The 23,905-nt window shown below is 35.7% G+C and overlaps 1 protein-coding gene across 6 annotated transcripts in view; it reads right to left on the bottom strand.

Moving 5' to 3' along the window:
* Window positions 1-849: 849 nt before the first annotated feature.
* Window positions 850-23,905, bottom strand: part of LOC130561318 (uncharacterized) — a 101,708-nt gene continuing 78,652 nt past the window's right edge. Inside the window, exons 1-16 of one of the 6 annotated variants that reach the window (XR_008963805.1) lie at window positions 22,776-22,907; window positions 21,323-21,655; window positions 20,840-20,941; window positions 19,674-19,754; window positions 19,258-19,350; window positions 19,059-19,133; window positions 14,549-14,662; window positions 11,912-12,046; window positions 11,525-11,608; window positions 7,334-7,432; window positions 6,671-6,754; window positions 6,016-6,111; window positions 5,575-5,673; window positions 5,132-5,160; window positions 4,423-4,593; window positions 850-3,794 (exon numbers count right to left, since the gene is read on the bottom strand). Coding sequence is in view for 2 of the 6 variants with exons in the window: in XM_057345548.1 (XP_057201531.1) it covers window positions 4,444-4,485; window positions 4,573-4,593; window positions 5,132-5,160; window positions 5,575-5,673; window positions 6,016-6,111; window positions 6,671-6,754; window positions 7,334-7,432; window positions 11,525-11,608; window positions 11,912-12,046; window positions 14,549-14,662; window positions 19,059-19,133; window positions 19,258-19,350; window positions 19,674-19,754; window positions 20,840-20,941 (1,154 nt within the window). In the remaining 4 variants the exon portion in view is untranslated. Of the gene's footprint in view, window positions 3,795-4,422; window positions 4,882-5,131; window positions 5,161-5,574; window positions 5,674-6,015; window positions 6,112-6,670; window positions 6,755-7,333; window positions 7,433-11,524; window positions 11,609-11,911; window positions 12,047-14,548; window positions 14,663-19,058; window positions 19,134-19,257; window positions 19,351-19,673; window positions 19,755-20,839; window positions 20,942-21,322; window positions 21,656-22,775; window positions 22,908-23,905 lie in introns of those variants that run through there. The other 5 variants (XR_008963803.1, XR_008963804.1, XM_057345548.1 and 2 more) reach the window with 5 other exon arrangements.

Raw genomic sequence — 23,905 nt, forward strand, 5'->3', positions numbered from 1 at the left:
ACAGTATTACATTTTAAAATATGAATCACAATCTCATTTTCTGTCATCAGAATAAATTATTCAAAGTGCAATACACTACTTCCACTATTTCACTGGAAGTTACCCATAATAATTTCTACAGTAGCGCCCCCGAGAATAAGGTGGATAAAAGCTTACAAAATGTCTGAAAAGTTCAGATAGATTTTTTAGACAACCCACCAACTGGTCATTGGATAAAATGTAATTTTGAGTTAAAGGCGGGGTGTCCGATTTCTCTTAGCCGTTGTTGATGTTCAAATCACCAAAACAAACACACCCCTACCCCCATCTTTCGCTTTCGTCAGTGCTCGACTAATGTCCATCCTGTGCACTGTACACCTTACTGCTGATTGGCTACAAGGTTGTTTTGGTACTCGGCCCGACTCAGTTGTCTAAAGCGTAATTCGGAAATCGGTTACCCCGCCTTTAAAAGGCTGATCATTAATACAGGCTTACATTAATACATCATTGGGCCTGAGGTTGTTATAAAATCAGTTTTTAAAACAAATTTTAAAACCCTTTTACCAAAGATAGTTCACATGTACTGAGTCCGTTCACCTTAGTTTGTTCAAAGAGAAACTATTTTTTTCCTGTTTTTTGTTTACGGTATCTTCTTCAGACTGTCAGTAAACCAGCAAGAATCTCAGAAACCTCAGAATGTTCTTACAAGCTTTTACAAGTTAGAGTAATTTTTTCCACAAATCAAAATGAATAAAATGGTAACAATCCCATTTGATAAATATTTTATTTGTATAAAATTTCATGTTCATGTATAACTGTCTATATTTATGATATATTAAATTTTTTATCACTTATATTAATATTGCGATGGTGTCATGAAAAACTGAAATAGACTGTTTTCAATCTTAAAATCTTTTGAGTATAGATGTGATTAACATTTACATTTTGGCATTTGCTTATATCCAAAGCGACAAAGAAAAGATTAGAAAAAATAAAGGGATTGAATATAAATAATTGCTGCAAATAAATAATTTACCAAATATGAAAACAATAAGCTCTATTCAATGTTATGGGAAAGTAGTCAACTGAAACAAAATGCCCTCATTAAAGTACAAATAGCTCCTGAAAATCAACAAAGTAGATCACAAAATAAAATATATACTGCTTCCAATTTCAGTGCTGCTAACAGAATAAGTCCTGTAATATGTCTTTGTTTCAGATGCAAACATTTCATAATCTACAGCTGCTCTACTAGAAGTCTTTAGATTTAAATCTAACAAATGGTTATCTCTGTACAGAGAAATGTACAAATTAATTCAAAGAATATATAAAGAGTTCAGATGCAAAACCCTCAAAGGGGCTGTTCACTTTCTGTGTCTTTTGCTCACGAAAATTCGTTATTTTAGATGTAGATCGTGGCAAGCGCGCTCAAATATGGAGCAACGCGGTCGCAGCACGCAAGTCGCCTGTCAGCACTGCATCAAGATTAAACTTTTCAGAATGCCGCACATGCACCGCAGGTCATGTGACAAGAACCAACCAACCAATATAGGCAAGCTCAGTGATAGAGATAGAGAGACAGAAGGTCACAGCATAAATAAATCTAGTAGCAGAGTTATTGCAAGGTATTTTCAGTGCATAGTCCATATATCCTTTGTCTACACCTCCTCGTCTCAATGGCTAGTGTGGCCCATGGTTGCTTAGCAACGACAGATGCCAGGAGAGTGCAAAATAGGCGCTTTGGGGGAAAAAGAAGAAAGCAGTGGGGCTCGTGTTTTTCCACGCGGTTTTAGACGCGAAATGTGAATCACCCCTAAATCTGTCAAACTTTGTTTCTTTTAAAGGTCCAAAATCTAGCGGCAAGGTTGCGATTGCAACCAACCGCTCACTCCATCCCTCCCCCTCCCGTTCGAAACAGTACGATGGCTGACAGAACATGGTGAATTATATGCAAGCGGACCCGCGGTGTATGTGGATAGAAATAGCTCATTCTAAGGTAATAAAATCATAACGCTTCACTGTGTAAGCTCTTCATACACCTCTGAAGACATAGTTACTGTATATTATATTGCATTTCTGTCAATACATCTTCCAAAAAATTACAGACTGGACCTTTAAATCAGCAATTTTATCAGACCCCTATGTTCAGTTCCATTAAAGGGGTCATATGACACGGGCTAAAATGAATATTATGGTTTGTTTTAGATGTAAGGCAATGTGTATACACGATTTAAGGTTTCAAAAACGCTGTATTTTCCACATACCGTGCATGTTTGCATCTCCTCTTTGCTCCGCCTCTCTGAAACGCGCAGATTTTTTACAAAGCTCATTGCTCTGAAAAGCGAGGTGTGCTATGATTGGCCAGTTAACCAGTGCGTAGTGATTGGTCGAATACTGCATGCGTGTGAGGGAAATGTAACGCCTCTTACCATATTTGGAACATCAGGTTCCTCTTCAATTGTACTGACAGGTCGCCCACCTTAATGCGTATACATTTGGGCGGTCTTAGTCAAATCATACCACCAACTGATGTAGATTTGTGGGGGTGTGGTTACACAAGGTGTTTCAGGCAGGTCTGGGTGAGCATTCGCTTTAAGATAGAATGCATCTTTTGTTCCAACACTTTCATTTTTGCAATTTTACGTGTCTAACACATGCATGAGCAACTTATAACACACCAAAGACACAGAAAAACACGTATTTGCGCCATATGACCCCTTTAATACCAGATTTGTCAGAGCGGGCAGAATGTGGTATTTAGCGTTTTTTGAAGCAAAATTATTTGAGTAACATACACTTTGTGTGGAGCATTCCTCAACATCATAAAAAAAATTTGACAAAGGAGGATTTTAGAGGGTTTTGCATCTGAACTCTTCAAATACTGTGGAAGTAACAGCTGGACTTGATCTCAGAAATCATTCTATACTGTATAACAAAAACAAAGCAAGTGTATCACAAACAGAAATATACAAATCTTACACATAATTGCACTCATTTTCAAATCGAAAAAAATAAAAAAACATCTGCATTACATAAAAAACAGTCTCAGTGTAACAGAAATGTTCTCGGGTGCGTTTCCCAAAAGCATTGTTTGCCAACTATTGTCGTAAATTCCATTGTATCTGCATAGTTTAAAGATTCAAGTGTTTCCCGATGTTCCAACGAACATTCGCTAACAGCATCGCAAAGTTGCGTGGTTGGAACTACTGCTCTCGAGCTGTAGAAGCATAGTATCTTTTTAGACTTACATACATCATGCTTTTGAGCAAAATAAGCAAGCACCATACATTGCATTCTATATTAATGATCCCAAATATATACAAACTCCATGTAATGTCTTTTGGTTTGTCAAAAGAATTAACGTGCTGTTTTGGGGGTTGAGGACCTGGGGGAAACATTTTCAACAACAGAGGACAAAAATAGGATAACAAATGTAATTTTTACATGCAATGTAGATTATTTACAGCAACAATTTGACATTAATTCCTTCTGTACTTATTTATAAGTAGACGTTATTACTGCACTCCACCACCTGTCTGATGTCATCAACTAGAACCAACTTCAAACAATTGATCTCCGACAGAGTTAGCCTATACGGTTTTGGGAAACAGGCGTGACAACATGGTTAATTTCCCCAACGATGCATTGTATTAAGTCGTTGTTGTAAAACGCACCCCGGTAGATGATCATCTCTCATGTTTGTGATTCCACAGATTCAGGTTGAGTTTCTTCTTTATTTCTATCAGTCTCTTGTTCATTTCATGAGATTCTTTGTTCTGTTTGGATTCATCAGTGGCTGGAGTTTCTGGTGCACTCTGAGTTGGAGAAAAGACAAACCACCCCATAAGAGGCTACTATATGACACAGTATGAGATCACGGTTTGCTTGATACAAATCTGCTGGTGCATACAGTACTGTACATTATTATAAGCTATAAAGGCAAACGGACTGTATTTTTTTTAGCATTTTCCAACCCTGCTTCACTACACATTTTTATATTCCTTTTCACCTTTTTTTGGTTCTGCGTACTTTTAGGATTACGGTCTGCATTTTATCGCTTGTATTTATTGTTGTTCTAGAAGCCTTCCTGAACGTCCAATAACTGTATTATGACAATTAAACTGAATTTGAAGCGTGAATTTGACTTTAAAATTGACTTCAGTTTTGCAGTGGTTTATTTTTTTCGGTTTGCTGCTTTTAACAGCACAGGTTAGCGAGTCACTATAGTGAAAAGCTTGAGAATATGTGTGTTCTTGTGGTCAAGTTAGCCGATAAGGATCAGACTAAATGAATGCAGATATTGCGGTCTTTAGGTAAATATCTTACTACTCATGGCCTAAACTGCTTGGTGTTGAAAAAAGGGAGACACCCAAAATGATATACACAGCATCTCTCTAAATATTTAGAGAGTAATTCAATACGATGTCTTCATATAATACTTACCTGAGAAGACTGGTTCAGGTTCTAGACTGATCCAGTGGGTGTAGTTTGATTTGATCTTGCATTCTGTGTTCACAAAAAGACATTATTTTAAACCAATAATTTTACATGTTTAATTGTTAAACTCCGTATAGCTTTATATGAGGTACTCACGGTAGAATGCTCCTCAGATTTCTGTGTTAATGAAACCATGGATTTTAAACAATATTACACAACATCTTTACATTTTTGGACAGCTATTCAAAAATCTGTTTTGTCTTCTCATTAAACATTTATACTTAAATAATTGAACAATATTTTTGACAGATATGTAAAAAATCATGTAGTTACATATGAGAGAGACTAGTCATATAAATGGTTCTAATAAAATCTGTTATATTGAACATAATGATGTTCTTCCTTCACTGTTGCCACCATTTTGAGACTACATGACCATTTCTCACTTTATCTCAGTAACTCTTCCTATTAATGCAAAAAAGAAAATTACAATGAATATAATTTACAATTGACAAAAGACAGTAACCAAAAGCATTTGCTTTACTGTAACATGATGCTGACCCACACTAAACATCTAACACTGTCAAATTGTTCAGTGAAGCATAGAGAAAACAGTAGTACATTTTTCCTTTAGTGAAAAGTTCACTAATATTTCAGGTCAACTGTACATCACAAAAAAAGATTGTTATATATTTACATTATATTTGATACCAACCTGGAAAGACTCCAGACACGGTTTGATCCCTGTTCATTCAGAGCAATGGAGGAAAAGATCATTAGTTTATTATTTAGACAAATGCTCTCAGCAGATAAACCTCATGTCAAATCAGTCTGCAAAATAATAAGTCTACATTTAGTAAAAAAATGAATAAAAGTAGAATCACTGAATATTAAGAAATGAGAAAAAGTGATGATCATATCAGACACATATCAGTCCTGTAAGTCATTCTGGATAAAAGGGTCTGCTAACTGCCTGAATGTATAAATGTCAGTTTTACAAACACACACAAAAAGGCAAAAGGGGCATGTGCAAGAGAAAGGATCAAGTGTTAAGACATTTTGTCATATTTACAAAAGAAAATCAAGTAAAGGAGGAAACACATTAGGGTCTGAAGTAATTATAAACAAAATGTCTAATGAAGTTCAGTTTGTACTCACATGGTGCAAACACCAGTAAAATCAGCACAGATGAGATGAAGAGAGTTTCACAGGAAAATATTACGATTCTTAGATCACCCATCGGACCTTCACCATTAACTGAGAATAATGCATTTTAGAAATTAAACAGGAGGCTGTTTTGTTTGAATATTATCGCTAGTGTCTCCAATAAACTTATCAAATTCTGACAATAATTTTATGTTTTCGTCAAGTATAATTGCTACAAATAGAGTTAAAATATGGATAAACCTGAATTCTTATTTGATCAGAATGACTTTGAGATGAAAATATCACGGGTGATCTCTTTAACAATATTTTCTGTACTCAGTAAAGTGCAAACTGACTTTGCAATATCTGTCTATATTTGTATAAACCATTTTCTAAGCATGGTAAATATTTCACTTAATTTAAACACTGTATGATATTAAAGTGTTGACTCACCGGCTTTCAGTATCAGTTCTGTCATCAGAGCAACAGCGCTGATTAAAACAACACCAACTGATCCAAACACATACACCGTGATGACACGGGGAAAATCTGTAAATGAACACATTTCACCATCATCGTTTAGAGTTAATAAGACACATTAAGAACCATAGCAATACACAGGCAAAATTACTGTCAGTAAAAACTCACACATTATCTTCATACTGAATCATATATCATACTGATATTTATTTTCATTCATGCAGAGTTCTAATTGTTTATATAATTAATTTACATTTAGTTAATTATGTTGTGTTTTCATTCATTCTATGTTTGTGTTTTCATTTTTCATAGTTGCGTGATAGTGTCATGAATATGCTTGCCAGTTAATTACTAGTTTTTAAAAAGCCTGTCAGTATAGTAACTAAATAATAAATTAATTAATAAACAGTGATTAATAAGAAGAAGAAACATGTGAATAAAAACACACCATATTTCTCACAACAGATTAATTTATTACTATAGATTCATCAATAAAGGCTAGAGAACAGAATCAGAAGAGTGGAAGATTTTCTTCTGGAGAGACAAACGGGTTTGAAGACTATAAACAAGAGCTGATAAATAAACATCACAGAGAGAAGATGATCAAAGCAGATGATTAATACTGTACCTGTATCTTCAAATGCCAAGGAAAAGTGGAAAATTGTCCATAATACTTGAAGAAACCCCATTATACAGGCCCATCCAATACGATCTGAACAAGGTGAAAAACAATATATCGCTTGCATTATCACAGTAACTTTTGTACAGACAAGATGTAACTAAACTTTTAGTATAAAATAACTTTTTGCAAGATAGGCACATTGTGTATATAAACTCAGCATCCTTTTACTTTCAAAGGCTTTTATTTTCAGAAAACTCTGCAAATATTTGTATGAACAATAACTTTTTTAATAACCTCAACAAAAATGAGTCTTAAAGTTTAGTTTGTTAAAGTGTGTTTCTGTTCCCTTGTTTCTTGTGCTCCAGGTTCATTTAAGCTATCTTAAACCACTAGAAATGTGTCTTTAATGTCTAAAGTTATTTTACGGTCACTGTGACATTACTCGGGCGACATGTTTTAAGGACCGTTCCACATGTGCATGTACATTAATTGTTTCGCAGAATAAGAAACCTTGATTAATCCCTTTCCAAAAAAACAAAACAAAAGAAATGACAAGATTATCTTTAAAATACAGTATCCTGATAAAGGAATGTTTAATGTTTGCTGAGTTTATACTGTATGCTTACATTTAGTTGTATGTTTTATTTCTGAAGAAATATATGAATATACCTTTTTCATTTTCCAGTGCCATGATGTAGAAAAACATCATTACTGTAGTCACCAACAACATCAATACAAACCAAACTGATCTCATGACCAAAGGTGAACCTAAGAAATATATTAATATTTTTAACAGAAATATAGCTTGACTGAATTGTAAAGACAAAACACTTGAAGATCATCAGTAGAAACATGGTAACCTTTTACCATAAGGTCCCATTTGTTAGCTATAGTTAATATGAAATAATAAATCAATAACAATACCTCTAAAGCTTCTTTAGCAGCTACTTCTTTATTAATATTAATGGTAATTTTAACATTTATCAATACATTTTTAAATCAAAAGTTTTATCTGTGAATGCACATACAAGCAAGTTTAAAGAAGCAAATCACAAACAAATGTGTGTGTATAATACTCTCTCACTTCATCTAAGGGGGGGTTAAGGTTTGTTTAAGGGTTCTTGTAAGGGGCACAATTAACAAAAATGAATAATGAACATCTTGTAGAGGAGAGCGGGGCATAACCTAGCGCTTTTAGGTTTTGGCTCAATCGCTCAAAAAATATTTGAGCTTAATAGATCAGATTTTTACACAAGCCACAAACACATCTCTGCTACAAATAAACACTTAAAATTTGTTCCTAGAACCTGAACCTTAAGATAATATAAGGTTGGATTTGGTGACTTACATCATAAATAATAAATCAAAAAAAGAATAATGAAATTAACTTTCATGCCGCTTACAGGTGGAGTAGCTGATCCTGTCCAGAATATGTTTTGTCATGCTGGTTAAAAGTCTCTTCACAACCTCATAGCAATAATAAGTCAAGTGGTCCAACATATTTTTATAATTATATATCGTCTGTGGAAGGCGTACGACCAAAAAAACGTTCGCAGAATCATTGCTCTCGGTCCGAGTGCAATGATACGCCATGTGTACATTTTGAGTCCATGTATTTTGCATACCACTGCGCATCCTGTTCATGCAGACATTATACGTCATCAGCTCGCTCACATACGCTTTGCAGAAGGGCAGGTAAACAACTGGAACCTAACTTTCCCCTTGAACTGACAACAAGTGGCACTTGCAAATGATCCAAAAACGATCGCGTGATCGCGAAAAGACCAAGGGGGACTGCCGGAGCACAGTTGTGAACGGACCGACGAAGACCGGAACGCGTTCCAGGGGTGTTCTGGAAGGCGTCCCGGTCTCTGTCGGTCCGTTCAAAACCGTGCTACGGCAGTCCCCCTTGGTCTTTTCGCGATCTTTAGCTGCGTCTCGTTTCGCTAGGCTGCGTACTCCGGAGGTCTCAGTTGAAGCCTGCTACGTCATTGAGGCTGTCTCGTTTCATAATTCAAATATGTGGTGTTTAAATGTTAACAGTTTACAAATCTGTGTCAGGTTTTTCAATCTTAGCAGGCAGATGTAGTAAATAGTTTTACAAGCGTTTAGTGATTTAAACGTTTTAAAACAGTGTAAGGCAAAAAATGGGCATTGTTTAGGGTAGAAGCAGAGCCATTGAGAGAGAGAGTTGCGCCAACAGAAGTTCAAAATTTCCGCGTGTCACGTGATTCATGGAGCCTTCAGATAGTTCCAGGAAGTTGTTTTCTCTTTAAATGCTTTATGTCTTAAAAATTTTTATTCATTAAATGGCTTTCGTCTTTAAATGGGTTAGAAGTTTACCTCAGTTGGTCTGTTTAGTCGCAGCTCCATGCGTTACTAGTAACTTCCGGGAACTATTGAGAGCCTCCAATGAACCGCCATTGCTGTGAAAAAACTGTTCCATTGGACTCTCTCTCTCAATGGCTCTGGGTATAATTAATCAACTTTTTACCTCTTAAAATCACGTCGAAATCATTTTAATTAATTTGACAGGTGTGCGAGTGCAACGCAACTTAATTCTATGTTGAGAATCCTCCGTATACCGCATCCTTTAGAGGATGATACCTCTGGAGGACACAAGGACGCTGCCTTATGAAACGAGACACAGCTTTTATGTGGGACTTTGCGTCATATCCGGGTCACCCGGATTTTGAGCAGGTTGGAGAAATGGGCGTTTCAAAAGGTGGAGGCGTGCCGAAAGGTCTCTTCAATTGGTCGCGAAAGCTGCCTTATCTATATTGGCCTACATACAAAGCCACCTTTTCATTGTGGTGTTTTTGTATCGAAGATTTTATATATGAAACCAAGAATCTGCAGTTGATTTATAAAGATACTGTGGTGTTGTCACATTAATGTGCCGCTAGGTGGCACTCGAGCTATTTGAGTTGCATAGAGATGCAGAGGGAGAGAAGGAGATACTGAGCATGTTATGCTATAGTGCTAGCAGTAAATAAAGTTACTGAAAGGAATCTACAGTCTCCAGCTTCTTGTCTGCAATAAGACATAACAGATACTAGTGCCTATTTTAAAATTGGTCTCGACATGTACTAAGATGTGAGTTCCACGTGATCACTGGGCTGTCAGCGCCGCCGAGAACAGCATGATCTCAGCAAATACACCTAAAATTGGCCGCAGCCTCTATTATCATTTTAATGGTAAACATAGGATATTATTAGTTTTGGTTACATTTCATAATGGGCAATCATTGGTCTGATGAATCTATTTGTTCCCAGACTAATCATTTTGACTGAGGTCAGAGTTTCATAACCATACACAGCATAGCTGTCTGTTATTACTTAAGCTAGTCTTGAAGCGCTGCCTGTGTACTTTTGACTGAATTTTATTTATTTATTTATTTAATAGGGACCATGCATATTCATGAACATTGTTGTATAAGAATACACCATGTAAATATGCCAGGTACATATAATGGTGACATATACATAGACAACAAATGGTTGTCAATGTATATGTGAAAAATGGAAAAGACATTGTGTGATAGTTAAAAATGAATGCATCTCTGGTTTTCTAGAAGCCACTGTTTTAAGTGAGTTTTAAAGATGTTGATGTTTCCCTATTGTACAAACTTCTTATACTTTAAAATAAAATACTGTGTTTTGTATCATATTTAATTTGATTGAAAATTAAAATAATCACAACAGATAAACTAAACCACATAGGCCTATGCATATATTTAAAATGAAAACAAAAAAAGAGGCGCAGGGGCAGCGTTTGCCATACTCTAGAATTCAGACAAAAGTGTGCATAGTGATGCTCATTAAAGATAATCAAAATAGTTTAAACTGCTGTACACTTTTAGCATGGGCGTCGGAAGCGTGTATGTTTTAGAGTGTAAAAATGACACTCACAAAACAACAGCTTCAATGTTGTAGTGAGTAAGGTGTGTGACCAGTAATTTTGAAACTATCGCGTTGCAGGTTCGAATCCACCTTACGCTTGTCTACATTTTCACATCACATATCATACAGGCATTTATTTTCATAAAAATGAAGAAACTATATAAAAAATGCCAAACAGGTGTTTAATAAAAAACTATGGTAAGGGATAGCAGGGAGGTCTTTATTATCGACATATGCCAATAAATTGGCAATTATTATTTTTTATTTTAACAGTCACATAACAATCTCATCTGCCTAAGCCAGATGTATATAATATTTGTTACGTTATCTGTGAATAATTTAAAAAATGTTCTCCATGTGCCGGTGTTGTGCAGTTGCAGTTTATTGCACTAAATATCTGCGGATGAACTTGTCACAGATTTTGCACTGCTTCAACCTCGCCGCTAGTTATGCAAAAAACTGCGCTGCGACAAGGTTGAATCCTGTTTGCTGTTAATTACATTTTTTTGTTTGGCCAATATTCGCACCCAATTAACGTTGTCTTTGGTAGTTGTTATAACAACATCTGGCTCAGGGTTTGAAGCGATTGTCACACACAGTATAAATGGCAGATGGTTTATATATTTTGTTGGAGTCGCCCTTTTGCTGCAGAAATTAGAGCTTTAAAAAGCACGTTTTAAACGACATGAGGGTAGTGTTGGTTATCTGTAAGTCTTTGTGCCTGTTCGTGCGTTCATTCAGTTTCGTGGATTCTTGTACACGTTTTGTGCAACGTTAGATATAATGTGGTATAATTTATGGTTCCGTTACTTTTTGCCAATTTTTGCCATACCCTAGGTTTTGGTGAAACGCCACCACTGATCAACAGTAACAGAAGCATGAAGATAAATAGATAAAATATTGTGGTGATTTAATTCTGCATTTATATCAGAGATCAGAAGAAAATTCAAACACTTACAGCCCACATTCCGCCCACATGTAACATCCCAATTCCATCTTGTCGCAGATAGTATCACAGGTAAAACTGCAACAATGAAGAGACCTGAAAACAGAAGAATGATTCTATTAATGCACTGAACAATATGTCTCACTGCATAATATGACATTTAGTGTTTTGATGAAAGACCTCAACACATCAATTATAGTTATCGTCAGTAATTATGGCTACAGTATGTAAAAGTTTAGATATTTATATCTAGTATATATAATTATAAGGAATTATAAAGGAGTTTTATCAAAAGCAAAAAAAATCTGATTTTAATTAATGTAAATGTATGCAGAAATTTAAATTGCTGCAATAATTTCATTCACACCCCATGAATATAGTTTATAAAGATGATCTCACCTCCTCTGGCTGATCCAAAAGAGTAGAACATGATGACTAATTGTAATGACGGCAGCACATCCAAGAATGTATTAGCCAGAACATTTAATATTTTAATCACCTGTTCACTTAATTTCCCAGAGATTTTGCCAAACACTGTATCAGAAAAAACATTACAATCAATTAAAGGATCTAAATGTTTGATTCAGTTTTAAAATAATGTCATGACAGTTTATCATGGCAAACTTACAAATTGAAACAAACTTTTTTACCAAATGACTGAATGATAAGTGATGAAACATATCGTACAAAAATACATAATAACAATAACAACTAATAACATTATCATCACAAGGCAAAACTCTTAAAAACAGGATTAAATAAGAAAAAGATGTTTCTGCAGGTAATTAATAAAGGAGTTAGGCTCAATAAAATATGAAAATGAATAACAAAAATAAAGGTTCTTCACGATGTCATAGAAGTACCTTTTTTGTCTAAATGGTTTCATAAAGAACCTTAAACATACAAAGATGTTTTCTTTCTGTTTCACAAAAGGTTCTTTGTGGCGACAAAAGGTTTTTCAGATTATAAAAAGTAAGAGATGGTTCTTTAAAGAACCTTTGACTGAATGGTTCTTTGGTGTGGCGAGCGGGACAATGGCAATTCAGCGTCGCCAAAGAAACGGCGCATTCAAGCTGCCGCACCTGCGATCGTTGGCACCTGCTCCCCATCAAGCTCACCCCATATAAACGGCAGAGGAAGAAGAAAGGGTGAGCTTGTTCCCCGCTGGGTTTGTATGACTAACGTGTTGCTGTTTTCCCCTTCTGGAGACCAGCGGCTAACGATCGGCAAGAACCCTTCACAACCCACGGAGCACCAGTCCTCTCACGTCCCCGGAGCCCTCGCGACAAGATTCACGACTGGAACAGACAGAGCTGATTCCCCCACAGCTCTCCTCGCTGTTTTCACGTGCACGTCTTGTAATAAATCACCCTCCGGGGCCTAACACAGGTAAACCAAATACTTGATTCTGATTGGTCAGTCACAAAGAGGTTTTTATTATCCCTGATGATAACAAAACTCATAACACATGCTTGCTCATCCAGGTACTGCGAGACATATTGACATCTTATGTTTATTTATCACTCCACTGTTTCTTCTTGTGCCAGGTTTTTTATGAAGGTTTAGATCTCTTTCAACAGGCACTTTACTTCTCTGTGTGAGCAGTTCACAATTAAAGCTTATACTCTCCATCACCAGCATAGCATTAAACTTTTATGTAGATGTGAAAACATACGTAACACTATGTTTTGGAAATATTCCCTGTGTGCGTGCGCGTGTGTTTCTCAGTGCTTTGTACAGGAGGAGATGACTCTAGAGAGTTGACCAACTGGTGAAATAACAAATATTAATATAATATTAATAAATTATCAATATTAAGACGTCTGGACAGATATGCTGATGTGTCACCTGTACAGGTAACCTGTAGGTAAACCAGAACCTCTTTCATACTGATAATCAATTGAAATGTGCTATGAACTGGACGCACGTGTGAAGATTTTCCAAATGTATCTATGGCTTAACCAATCATAAAACAATAAGTAAGGACTGATCTCCGAGTATAATTACTGTTGCAATGAATTTGTGAGCATGGAGGCCTCTGGCTCCTGGTCTTCATTTATCATTACGTGTCTGTGGGTATATTTACTGTTAGCTAACAAAATATTTCAAATCAATCTTTCATGTTCAATTACTTACTCATGTGGCAAGTAGTTGTGTAGTAATTGGGATAACGTACATCCATCTGGGTGTTATCGCGAAAAAGAAAAAATCTTCAGAGTAATGCAGTACAAGACCTAATCAACCTGTTGGTTGTTGTATATTATTTCTCACTTATTTAATATGATTAATCAAGTTTGATGTTTACAATGTGAGTGGTTATTCTTTTTAAATGACTGAACTAATATCTGAAATGTATGGTCAAAAGAAGTGACTATATGAAATTATAGCATGTGTGTAAAATAACAGCCATGATTTCACAAATTATGTTTTCTGGACACATCACTGAGCTGAGACTGCATTCATAAACTCATGATTTTTGCCCATTTACTTAATTCAGACAAATTCAACTGTAGACATGCAGTACTGGTGTGGCCGTCGTCATTTATTCCTTACATATTTCCCTTGCTTCAGCTTTACATCTACATGTAAACACGGTTTGGGCAACTACAATTTGTGTTTAGCTCTTTGACAAAATTTAAATGCTCCCTTAATGGGGTATATGCAGACGGGACGATGACGTACTTCCGCTAAAATCTCAGCCAGCTAGGTCACTCCCGCTCTCATAGTACTGAGGGGATTTTTCACCAAGTTACGGTGTGTTTAGTAAGAAAACGTTCAAATTTCGGCGAACCGGCAGCACTACGGGATAGCATTGTTAAGTGCCTCTGTGATCATGCCTCTAGTAAGTAAAAAAAACTTCGCCTTGCTTTTTGCATATTTGTTGATATACCTTGAAGTGTTTCTCCTTTTTGGTTGTCGACGTATGGGGAAGTGTTTGAATGATTAGACTCTAATAAACATGCCTCTGCCTTGTCTTGGAAACTTGGGCAAGGTTTTAAGAAAAAACTTTTTTTTTTTTAAGTAAAAAATACTCACTGTAAATACTATAGAAGAGGTAGAACAGAAGAACTAATCCAAAGAGGACTTTTATTATAAGTGCTTCAAATCCAGCATAATTCAGACTTTTTCCCCAGGCAAAGTGAAAAAGAACTGAAAGACAGGAAAAGACAAAATGATAATTACCAAATTTAAAACAGGCAAAATAAAAATACATTTGACAATTTTCATATATACACTAACAGACATGTTTTATGTGCAGCATTAATGTCCTGTAATTATACTGACAATGTCAGGGATGTTTCTGTCTGATTCTGAACCTGCTCTTCACATCTGACACAGCCTCTGAACATACACTGTTAGAAATTTCTGTAGAAATTACAGTCTTACTGGCAGCAGTTTGCCAGTAACTTACTGTAGATTTAAGTTTATGTAATTTACTGACAACAGTTCAAAGCTCAATTAACATTAAACATTAACAAACCTTTATCTTTACAGAAGATTACTATGTCTCACGCAAAGCATTCTGGGACCAGAAATCTGAAAAAAAAACTGAAAACTGCTGCCAGTAAAACTTTAAAAAATATATTTTACGATACTGTTCACTTTATTAAAAGCTAATTCAATGGTGTTAAAACAAAATGAATTGTTTAATGTTAAAACACAATTGCATTGCGTTAAACGGACTTAAAACAGTTATGCTTTGGCTGCTAAATGTTTACATTTTAAAATAACATGTTTCAATCAAGTAGAACAAAATAACATTTGATGCTTGTTCAATTTACTTAAATAAATCAAGTTAATAAAACAAACTGAACTTTGCTTAATCCATTTGAATTGAGATAGACAAAAGACTTTAGTTGTATTAAAGTAGCAGTATAGGAACAGGATTTCCACTTCCCCTCATGCTTTGCACGGGGCTGAATAGGGAGAGTAAAAGTTGCAATAAAATGTTATTATATGCATCCTTTATCAAAATGATGAAACAGGGATATTTGTTCATGTTTAATACTCTGTTTGTATTGTTTGTATTTAAAAGAGTTTCTGGTATGTTAATGTTTTTGGGGGGTTACCATTGTGGTAAAGTGTAGAGCATGTGCTTGGGTTGATATCAGAATATATTTGACCTTAAATCAACTTAATTTAATTATGGACAGTGGTTCCACTTAATGTAAACATGTTATATACTTTTAGTAGGATGAACTTCATTAATTTAAGTTATTTGGACATTATTCAGTTTAGTTCATCATTAGGGCCCGAGCACGAAGAAGCCGCAGGCAGTGCAGAGCCCTATTGTTTCTGTGTTCTTCTCCCTCTTTGATTGCTTATTTGAAGGCCTAAACATGCTCAAAAACTCACAATAACTTGCACACGCATCAGACGTGGCGAATATTTACGTCTGATAGGGGTTTCAAAATTAGGCGTGGCAAAATGGCTCGCTAGCGCCACCTAGAACTGCCCAGGCCGCTACACAAAACGTACATGCACCAAATTTGGTGGGCTGATAGAACACCCCGAATCATTAAGAAAAGTCTCTTGGAGCATATCTCTAAACCCAACAGGAAGTCCGTTATTTTTAATTTCCTGTGCAATTTTGTAATTTGTTTCAATTTCCAGTCGTCGTACTTTAACGAACTCCTCCTAGAGTTTTAATCCGATCAACATCATTTTCATGGCATTCTCATCTTAAGGCCTTTGCGAAGCTAAATTGCGGAGATCTTGACTTTTCGTGGGGGAACGTGACCCTGGCAGCCTGCCAAAGTTTGGCATTTCGCCAAACAGGAACAGGAAGTTGTTGTAACCCAGGCATACAATGTCCGACAGGACCCAGACTTCACACATTTGATAAAAGTCCTGGCCTGAAGACATCTACATGGTAATTTTCAGATACAGTTATAGCGCCACCTGCAGGACACAGGAAGTGACATGTTTTAAACTGTGATTAACTCCTTATAGAGATTTGAACAGATCAGCATCATATTTGAAGAGTGCAGCCAGTATGATCTTCAGACCTTTGTGAAGATACATTGAAAGATCCTAACTTTTCGTTGAGGGGCGTGTCCGTGGCGACCTGACACAGTTTGATGTTTCGCCATGAAACAGGAACCTATAGTAACTCAGGTACACAATGTCTGACCAGCCCCAAACTTCACATGTTTGATAAGAGACCTGGCCTGAAGACATCTACATGGTAATTTTCAGATACTGTTATAGCGCCATCTGCAGGAAACAGTGAGTATCATGTTTTAGGGCAGTCGTGGCCTAATGGTTAGAGAGTCGGACTCGTGACCAGAAGGTTGCCAGTTCGATCCTCAGGGCCGGCGGGTAACGACTGAGGTGCCCTTGAGCAAGGCACCTTACCCCTACTTGCTCCCTGGGTGCTGCAGTGATAGCTGCCCACTGCTCCGGGGGTACGTGTGTTCACCACTTGCTGTGTGTGTGTGTTCACTTCTCTGGATGGGTTAAATGCAGAGGTCACATTTTGGGTATGGGTCTACTTGACAAATACTTGAATTTAATTTAATTTAATTTAAACTGTGATTTACTCCTCATAGAGATTCAAACAGGTCAGCATCATATTTGGCCAGTATGATCTTCAGACCTTTGTGACGATACATTGCAAGAACCTAACTTTTCTTTGAGGGGCGTGTTCGTGGCGGCCTGACATAGTTTGATGTAACGCCATGAAACAGGAAGCTATGCAAAAGGGAATGTGACACATTTAAATAAATAACAAATCCTACTATAAGTCGCCTGCATTAATTTTATCGCCTATGATTACACATATCCATGTCAGTGTTCACTTATAGCAATAGCGCCACCAGCTGGCAAAAGGGAATGTGACGCATTTAAATAAATAACAGGAAATCTGGTACATGTAAATAAATTAAAGTCTTTCTATAATATAACTTCGCCACCAGCTGGCAAAAGGGAATGTGACGCATTTAAATAAATAACAGGAAATCTGGTACATGTAAATAAATTAAAGTCTTTCTATAATATAACTTCCTAGACCTTTGTGACGATACATTGCAAGTTCCAGACTTTTCGTTGAGGGGCGTGTCCGTGGTGGCCTGACAAAGTTTGATGTTTCGCCATGAAACAGGAAGCTATAGTAACTCAGGCACACAATGTCTGACCGGCCTCACACTTCACATGTTTGATAAGAGTCCTGGCCTGAACACATATCCATGTCACTGTTCACTTATAGCAATAGCGCCACCAGCTGGCAATAGGGAATGTGACGCATTTAAATAAATAACAAATCCTACTATAATTTGCCTGCATTAATTTTATCGCCTATCATTTACTTTTTTTCTTAACATGGCAATTTTCAGATACAGTTATAGCGCCACCTGCAGGAAACAGGAAGTGGCATGTTTTAAACTGTTTTTAACTGCTCATAGAGCGTCAAACATGTCAGCATCATATTTGAACTGTATAGCCAGTATGATCTTCAGACCTTTGTGATGATACATTGCAAGATTCTGACTTTTCATTCAGGGGCGTGTCCATGGAGGATTGATAAAGTTTGATGTTTCACCATGAAACAGGAAGCTATAGTAACTCAGGCACACAATGTCCGACCGGCCTCACACTTCATATGTTTGATAAGAGTCCTGGCCTGAACACATATCCACGTCAGTGTTCACTTATAGTCATAGCGCCACCAGCTGGCAATAGGGAATATGGCATGGAAAAATCTAAAATGTAACTCCTTATATGCACGTTGCCCACCGTTCACTGTTCCTGAGGCCGACGGGTGGTGATGGCACAGGGTTGTGGTTGCACTTTTGCGCGAGGGCCCGATCAGCGCTGCTTGCAGCTTTAATTTACATTTACATTTATTCATTTGGCAGACGCTTTTATCCAAAGCCACTTACAAGTAGGAGAGCATATAAACATTTTAGTTTACAAGGCCATGCTGAGGATTAAAGCTGAAGTAAGCAAGGGAGAGAATGAACAACAATATATTTTTTAAGACAGATAGTTATTGGTTAGTCAAATAAATGCGGAACAGGTATGTTTTGAGCTGTTTTTTGAAGGTTGTGAAGGATGCTGCCGTTCGGGTGGAGGCTGGCAGTTCATTCCACCACAGGGGAACCTAATCCCATACATTAAATATTTGAGTAGAGATAACATATTTCTGTTATGTGGAACCACTGTCCATAATTGAATTAAGTTAGTTTAACGTATAATTTTTAAGTTTAAAGTTAATTTCTACAAAAATTTCTAACACTGAACAGAGAAGCCATTTAGGGGCTGATTCAGTTAACTTTTCCAGAACATTTCCATGTAATGGGTTTCCCCCCAATCAGCTGCATCAGAATGAATTGTGGTTGGTCTGTCTTGTTCACATGCAAAACAATCAGCACATGTGTATTCTGACTAAATTTATCAGCAGCGTGATTTATTCATGCTATTTTACATGCAGAACATTCAGAATAGCATTAGAATAACATTAACAAACTACTGGTGGGTTTACTCAAAGGTTAATGTTTGACAGTTCACATTACTATCTGTTGGGTGACATTTCAAAGGTATTTACCTGAATAAAGAACAGATGAGAACACAATATATTCTGTGTCATAACTGTAAACCAGGATCCATGTTTTAATGTTGCCTATACAAAAGAAAAGGTCATAATGGAAATTAAATAATCACTGACACAGATGTCTGTGCAACTATTTATGATTCATTTTGTGATCTTTACTGATAAACTGACAATCAACAGAAGTGAATCAAACCTGTGAACTGTTGAACATATGGAGCAGTATAGAGCAACATGACCGGTCTGACAACATAAAGAGCACAACAGCAGACCGTCTCATACACAGATCCTAAAGCACAAACACATTTGAATCATAACACTGTTTCACATTTTTTCAAATTTCACTGGCTCCATCACTATAATGCATTCTTAGAAAAGTTATATGTTGCTTTTTTTAATCTTACATGGTTCTTTCAATAATGAAATATTACTTAATAAATGTCTTAATTATAAAAATAAAAGTTAATAAACATATTAATTTGAAATGAATTACTGTTTGGTCCTGCAATTAATAAATGAAAAACAAAACATGTAAGAATGTAAGACTGATCATTGAAGCAACAGTACATGTCAACAAATAGATCCAGCAATATAATGCTTATAAACACTGACCTTCAGAAACACCCAAGAAGACCAAAGCAAAAAACATGATGATATTTGGACAGAAGACCAGAAACATCTGAAGACGAAAAACTGTGTCAAGAGAGGAAACACTTATAAATGACTAAATAACATTGTTTTTTAAATCAAACAACTTTAAAAGAAAAAAATCAAACACTCAAATGTTAGTGTTATTGTCACGGTCATAAAATGCTAAAGGTTTTTTACATGAAAGTAAGGGAAATAAGAATTTGTATAATTTAAAAGGATTTGACTATCATCAAATATATTGCTGTTATTAATGTACAAAATGCAGTAACTGCTCATGCTGTAAATATGCATTATATAGTATATAAAAGACACTCTGGATTACGAAATGCTTTTAACACTTTATTATTACCGTTGTGTGTAATTATGTCTAAATGTGCATATCTGAGATTATTAGCATCCCAGTTGTCGCTAATTATTATAAGAAACTGAATGGAATGCAACATATGACAAATACAGTCAAAATTTTAAAAAACAACCAAAGAGGAATTTATTGATTTACGTTTTAAATAAATTAGAAAGTGTATTAAAATAATACATGGCAATTTATCAACCAGCTTGTCACCCATTTGAAAGATTATATAGGCCCTTTGACTTTAATTCATTATGAGGATCATGTAATATATATTTATTATATATTTAAAGGAATTGATCACCCAAAAATTAAAAAGTTGTCATCATTTGCTCTCCCTCCAGTTGTTACAAACCTATATACATTTCTTTGTTGTGCTGAACACAAGTAAAGATAAATTAAAGTGTGTACTGTAAGCCGTTTTGGGTCACCAGTGACTATAGTAGTCTTAATTAAACTATGTGAGTCAATGGTGACCTAAAATGATTTGAATACAAACTTTCATTAAAATATCTTCATTTGTTTTCAGCACAACAAAGAAATGTATACAGGTTTGTAACAACTGGAGGGTGAGCAAATTATGACAAACTTTCCATTTCTGGGGGAGCTGTTCCTTTAATCGTGTTTAGGAAGTTAACTGAAAGACACTAGTCTTATAACCTATATTTTGTAATCTTTAAATTGGAAATAGAGAATCACATTGGCAAAGATTTATAAACTTGATATATGCTATGAGAACCCATCACCCAAAGAATGTTTATGTGTAAAGGACGTTTACCTGAGTTGTTTGATCTGCAGTAGATGAGAGAACAGAAGAGAAGAGCAGATCCACATGCAATAATACACAGAATCAACACCACTATGTGTAAACCAGACAAACCTGAAACACACACAAACATCAGTTACTGGACATAATATATAACTGTTCATGAATCAGAATGATCTGTGTGTCAGTTCAACATTCAAAGTTGTCAACGACAGCTGTCTAGTGGGCTACCACATGCAACTGACATGTGTAAATGCTGGTGGTCTAGCTATAGCCAATAACATTTCAAAATGCCGTAGTAACAGTGTGAAACTGAAACACTCATGTGTAACTATCATCCGCATAAAAAATAAAATAAAAGAAAGATTACTCATTGTAAGAAAACAAATGCATTGTCATGCCTGTGAATTAAAAAAACTGTTGAATTAAACAACTGGTGAAACTTTTTTCTTAAAATCCTTTTAGAAATGATAGAAAAAAAGTGATCAAACTTACGAACACGTTTCAATGATATTTCCAGCACAGTTTCATGAGACTCGTGTTCACTGTGAACTGTACATGTGTATCGTCCCTTATCTTCAGGTGTCACATTCTTCAACAGGAGAGAGAAATTTCCACGTTTAATGTCGTCAGTGAAGAAATGAGCTCGATCAGAAAAACTCTTCATATCTCCATCTTGATACAGATGAATGAGAGTCTGTGAGTCTGATCTCTTCCATTCCACCTCCAGATCCTCCAGTGATGAGAGTGAATCAACAGAACAGGGCAGAAGAACTGAACCTCCCAGAGGAACAACCAGAGGACCTGACGGACCCTTCACTGTGAACCCTAAAAAATACATTACTCGTTAATTATTAAACACTAGACTGTTCAAATGTAGATATACAAAAATGTTCACGTGAAATATCTAGCCTCCAAACAAAAAGCTAAAGTTCTTCCCAAATATATCGCGTTACCAACATAAATTACGATAGCACAGTGATGGCTGCTGTAGCGCATGCACTTAGACAAACGGTTTCAAAGTGACAACATACTGTAAACAAATGTTACTGCGCATGCGCGCGTTCGTGGACTGCCCTTAACTTGCGGTACACATTCACAAACAATACCCTAATAGCACATGTACATCTGGCAGACATCTATTTGATGTCTGCATTTTCATCTGCAAGATGAATACTGATGTATAGGATCTGTAATATGCATCCCATTTTTGTATTGTACGTTTTGTGTTGTATGTTTTTCAAAGCAAAAAAATAATAATTGAAACATGTTGAGATTGTTTCTGGGTTTTATTTGAGTCATCTAACAAATACCCAAGGTAATTTAATTTAATTTACATCATATAAAAAAATAAAGTTTTCACTGGGGAAATTGCTTTTTTTGTCATCATTTTAGACATTTTCAAAGATAAAAGATGTTATTTTATAAATCCGGTAAACAGGTACAGCGGTAAAACAATATGTGATAATAACCCTGCCCTACATTATAAATAGTATGAAATAGCAGTATACAGTAATAAAGTAAAGATTTGAGTTTTGGTTTTTCCCAGTATTTTAAAGTGAACGAACTCGGTTCTGATCATGTGCATCTTATCTAGGCTACCTTAAAATGATATCTCATTAGCGATGTGTAGAATTACAAAATTATAATGCAAATTAATAAGCCTAAAATGAACGATTGACAAGCTTGAGTTTTAACAATTCCGTATGACAATAAATCATTTCTAATCATCAATAACTGGACCCAAAACATTGCTGTAGCCTACTCCACGTAAATAGTAAAGTATTTAATTTATTTGAGGAACGAAAACGTTATTGTGCTTTTTACCGCCTCCGCCATTCACTTTTCTGTGTTTATAGTCGTCTTTTGCTACTATCTAGCGGGCAATGAGGCGTCAAGGTATTATGCATATGCACACTTGAATAAATAAAACAAATAGGCTACTCACCATCAGCGATCAGCAGCAGCATTGACATAAAAACACAGATGGGCAAATACATCTTTAAATATACAGAATTAGACGTAACAAATAAGGCTATCATATCAATAAATTATTGCGGGCGTTCATGTTCTGGAAGACTTTTACTTTCATTTTTGCTTTCTTTGTTTCGCTATGTCATGCTGGGTGGAGTGAGGTGATCAATAATTATTACAAGGATGAAATATAGAGAGTAAAATAAACGTGTACCACGAATAAGGCGTATACAATCACAATGCTGATTAATATGAGGAATCATAATATATTATAAGTAGGTATCCATAATAAACAACAACAAACTACTGAATTGTTCCCACCATGCACTATTCTGCGCAGCACTTGCAAGGAGGGGACGAAATAAATGCAGGCAGAAACTTATCCGAAGATCAGATAAAGCAGATATAACTCCATAAACACTTACATAAATGTAAATTTACACGCAAATACAGCTTAAAAAAGCCAGAGCGGTCGTATGTCGTGGTTACCCATTTCACCAACCGAGGGCATTGTAAACCCTCTCACTGATTAACTGAAGAACCTGGACGAGACCAGAGCTCGCCATCCACTATAAAAAGAGTGATTGTTCACATGTAATCCCATACTAACTACTTAATTAAAGTAGAAAGCAACATAGAATGCCTGCTTAGAAATGAAGGTCCATTTTTAACAGCAGTAAATACTTATGCAAATGAATAAAAAGTTAATATAATATAGGCTATATATAGGCATTATAGCCTATATATTATATAATATATAATAAAATATAATTATATAATATATATATATGTCACTAAAATTATTATTATAGGAATATAACACCTATATAGTAATAAAATTTACTGAAACAGAAAATACAAAAAACATAGTTTGCACACATCAGTAACGGTAAAAACATAATAAATGTGCATTCTTCTTTAACAATTAAAATCTTAAGACTGTTAAGGAAAAACAGTTGTTGGCTGATGCTGATTCACTGAACATTTCAGTCATTGTATTTATAATGATTAAGAAACAGCCACCCCTATACAGATTAAACTCAAATGATCTAGACCGAAATGCATTTTTGAGCTGTCTTAACTGAAAACAACTTGCATTTACCT

The sequence above is a fragment of the Triplophysa rosa genome, linkage group LG11, assembly GCF_024868665.1.
Source record: "Triplophysa rosa linkage group LG11, Trosa_1v2, whole genome shotgun sequence".
Lineage (NCBI taxonomy): Eukaryota > Metazoa > Chordata > Actinopteri > Cypriniformes > Nemacheilidae > Triplophysa > Triplophysa rosa.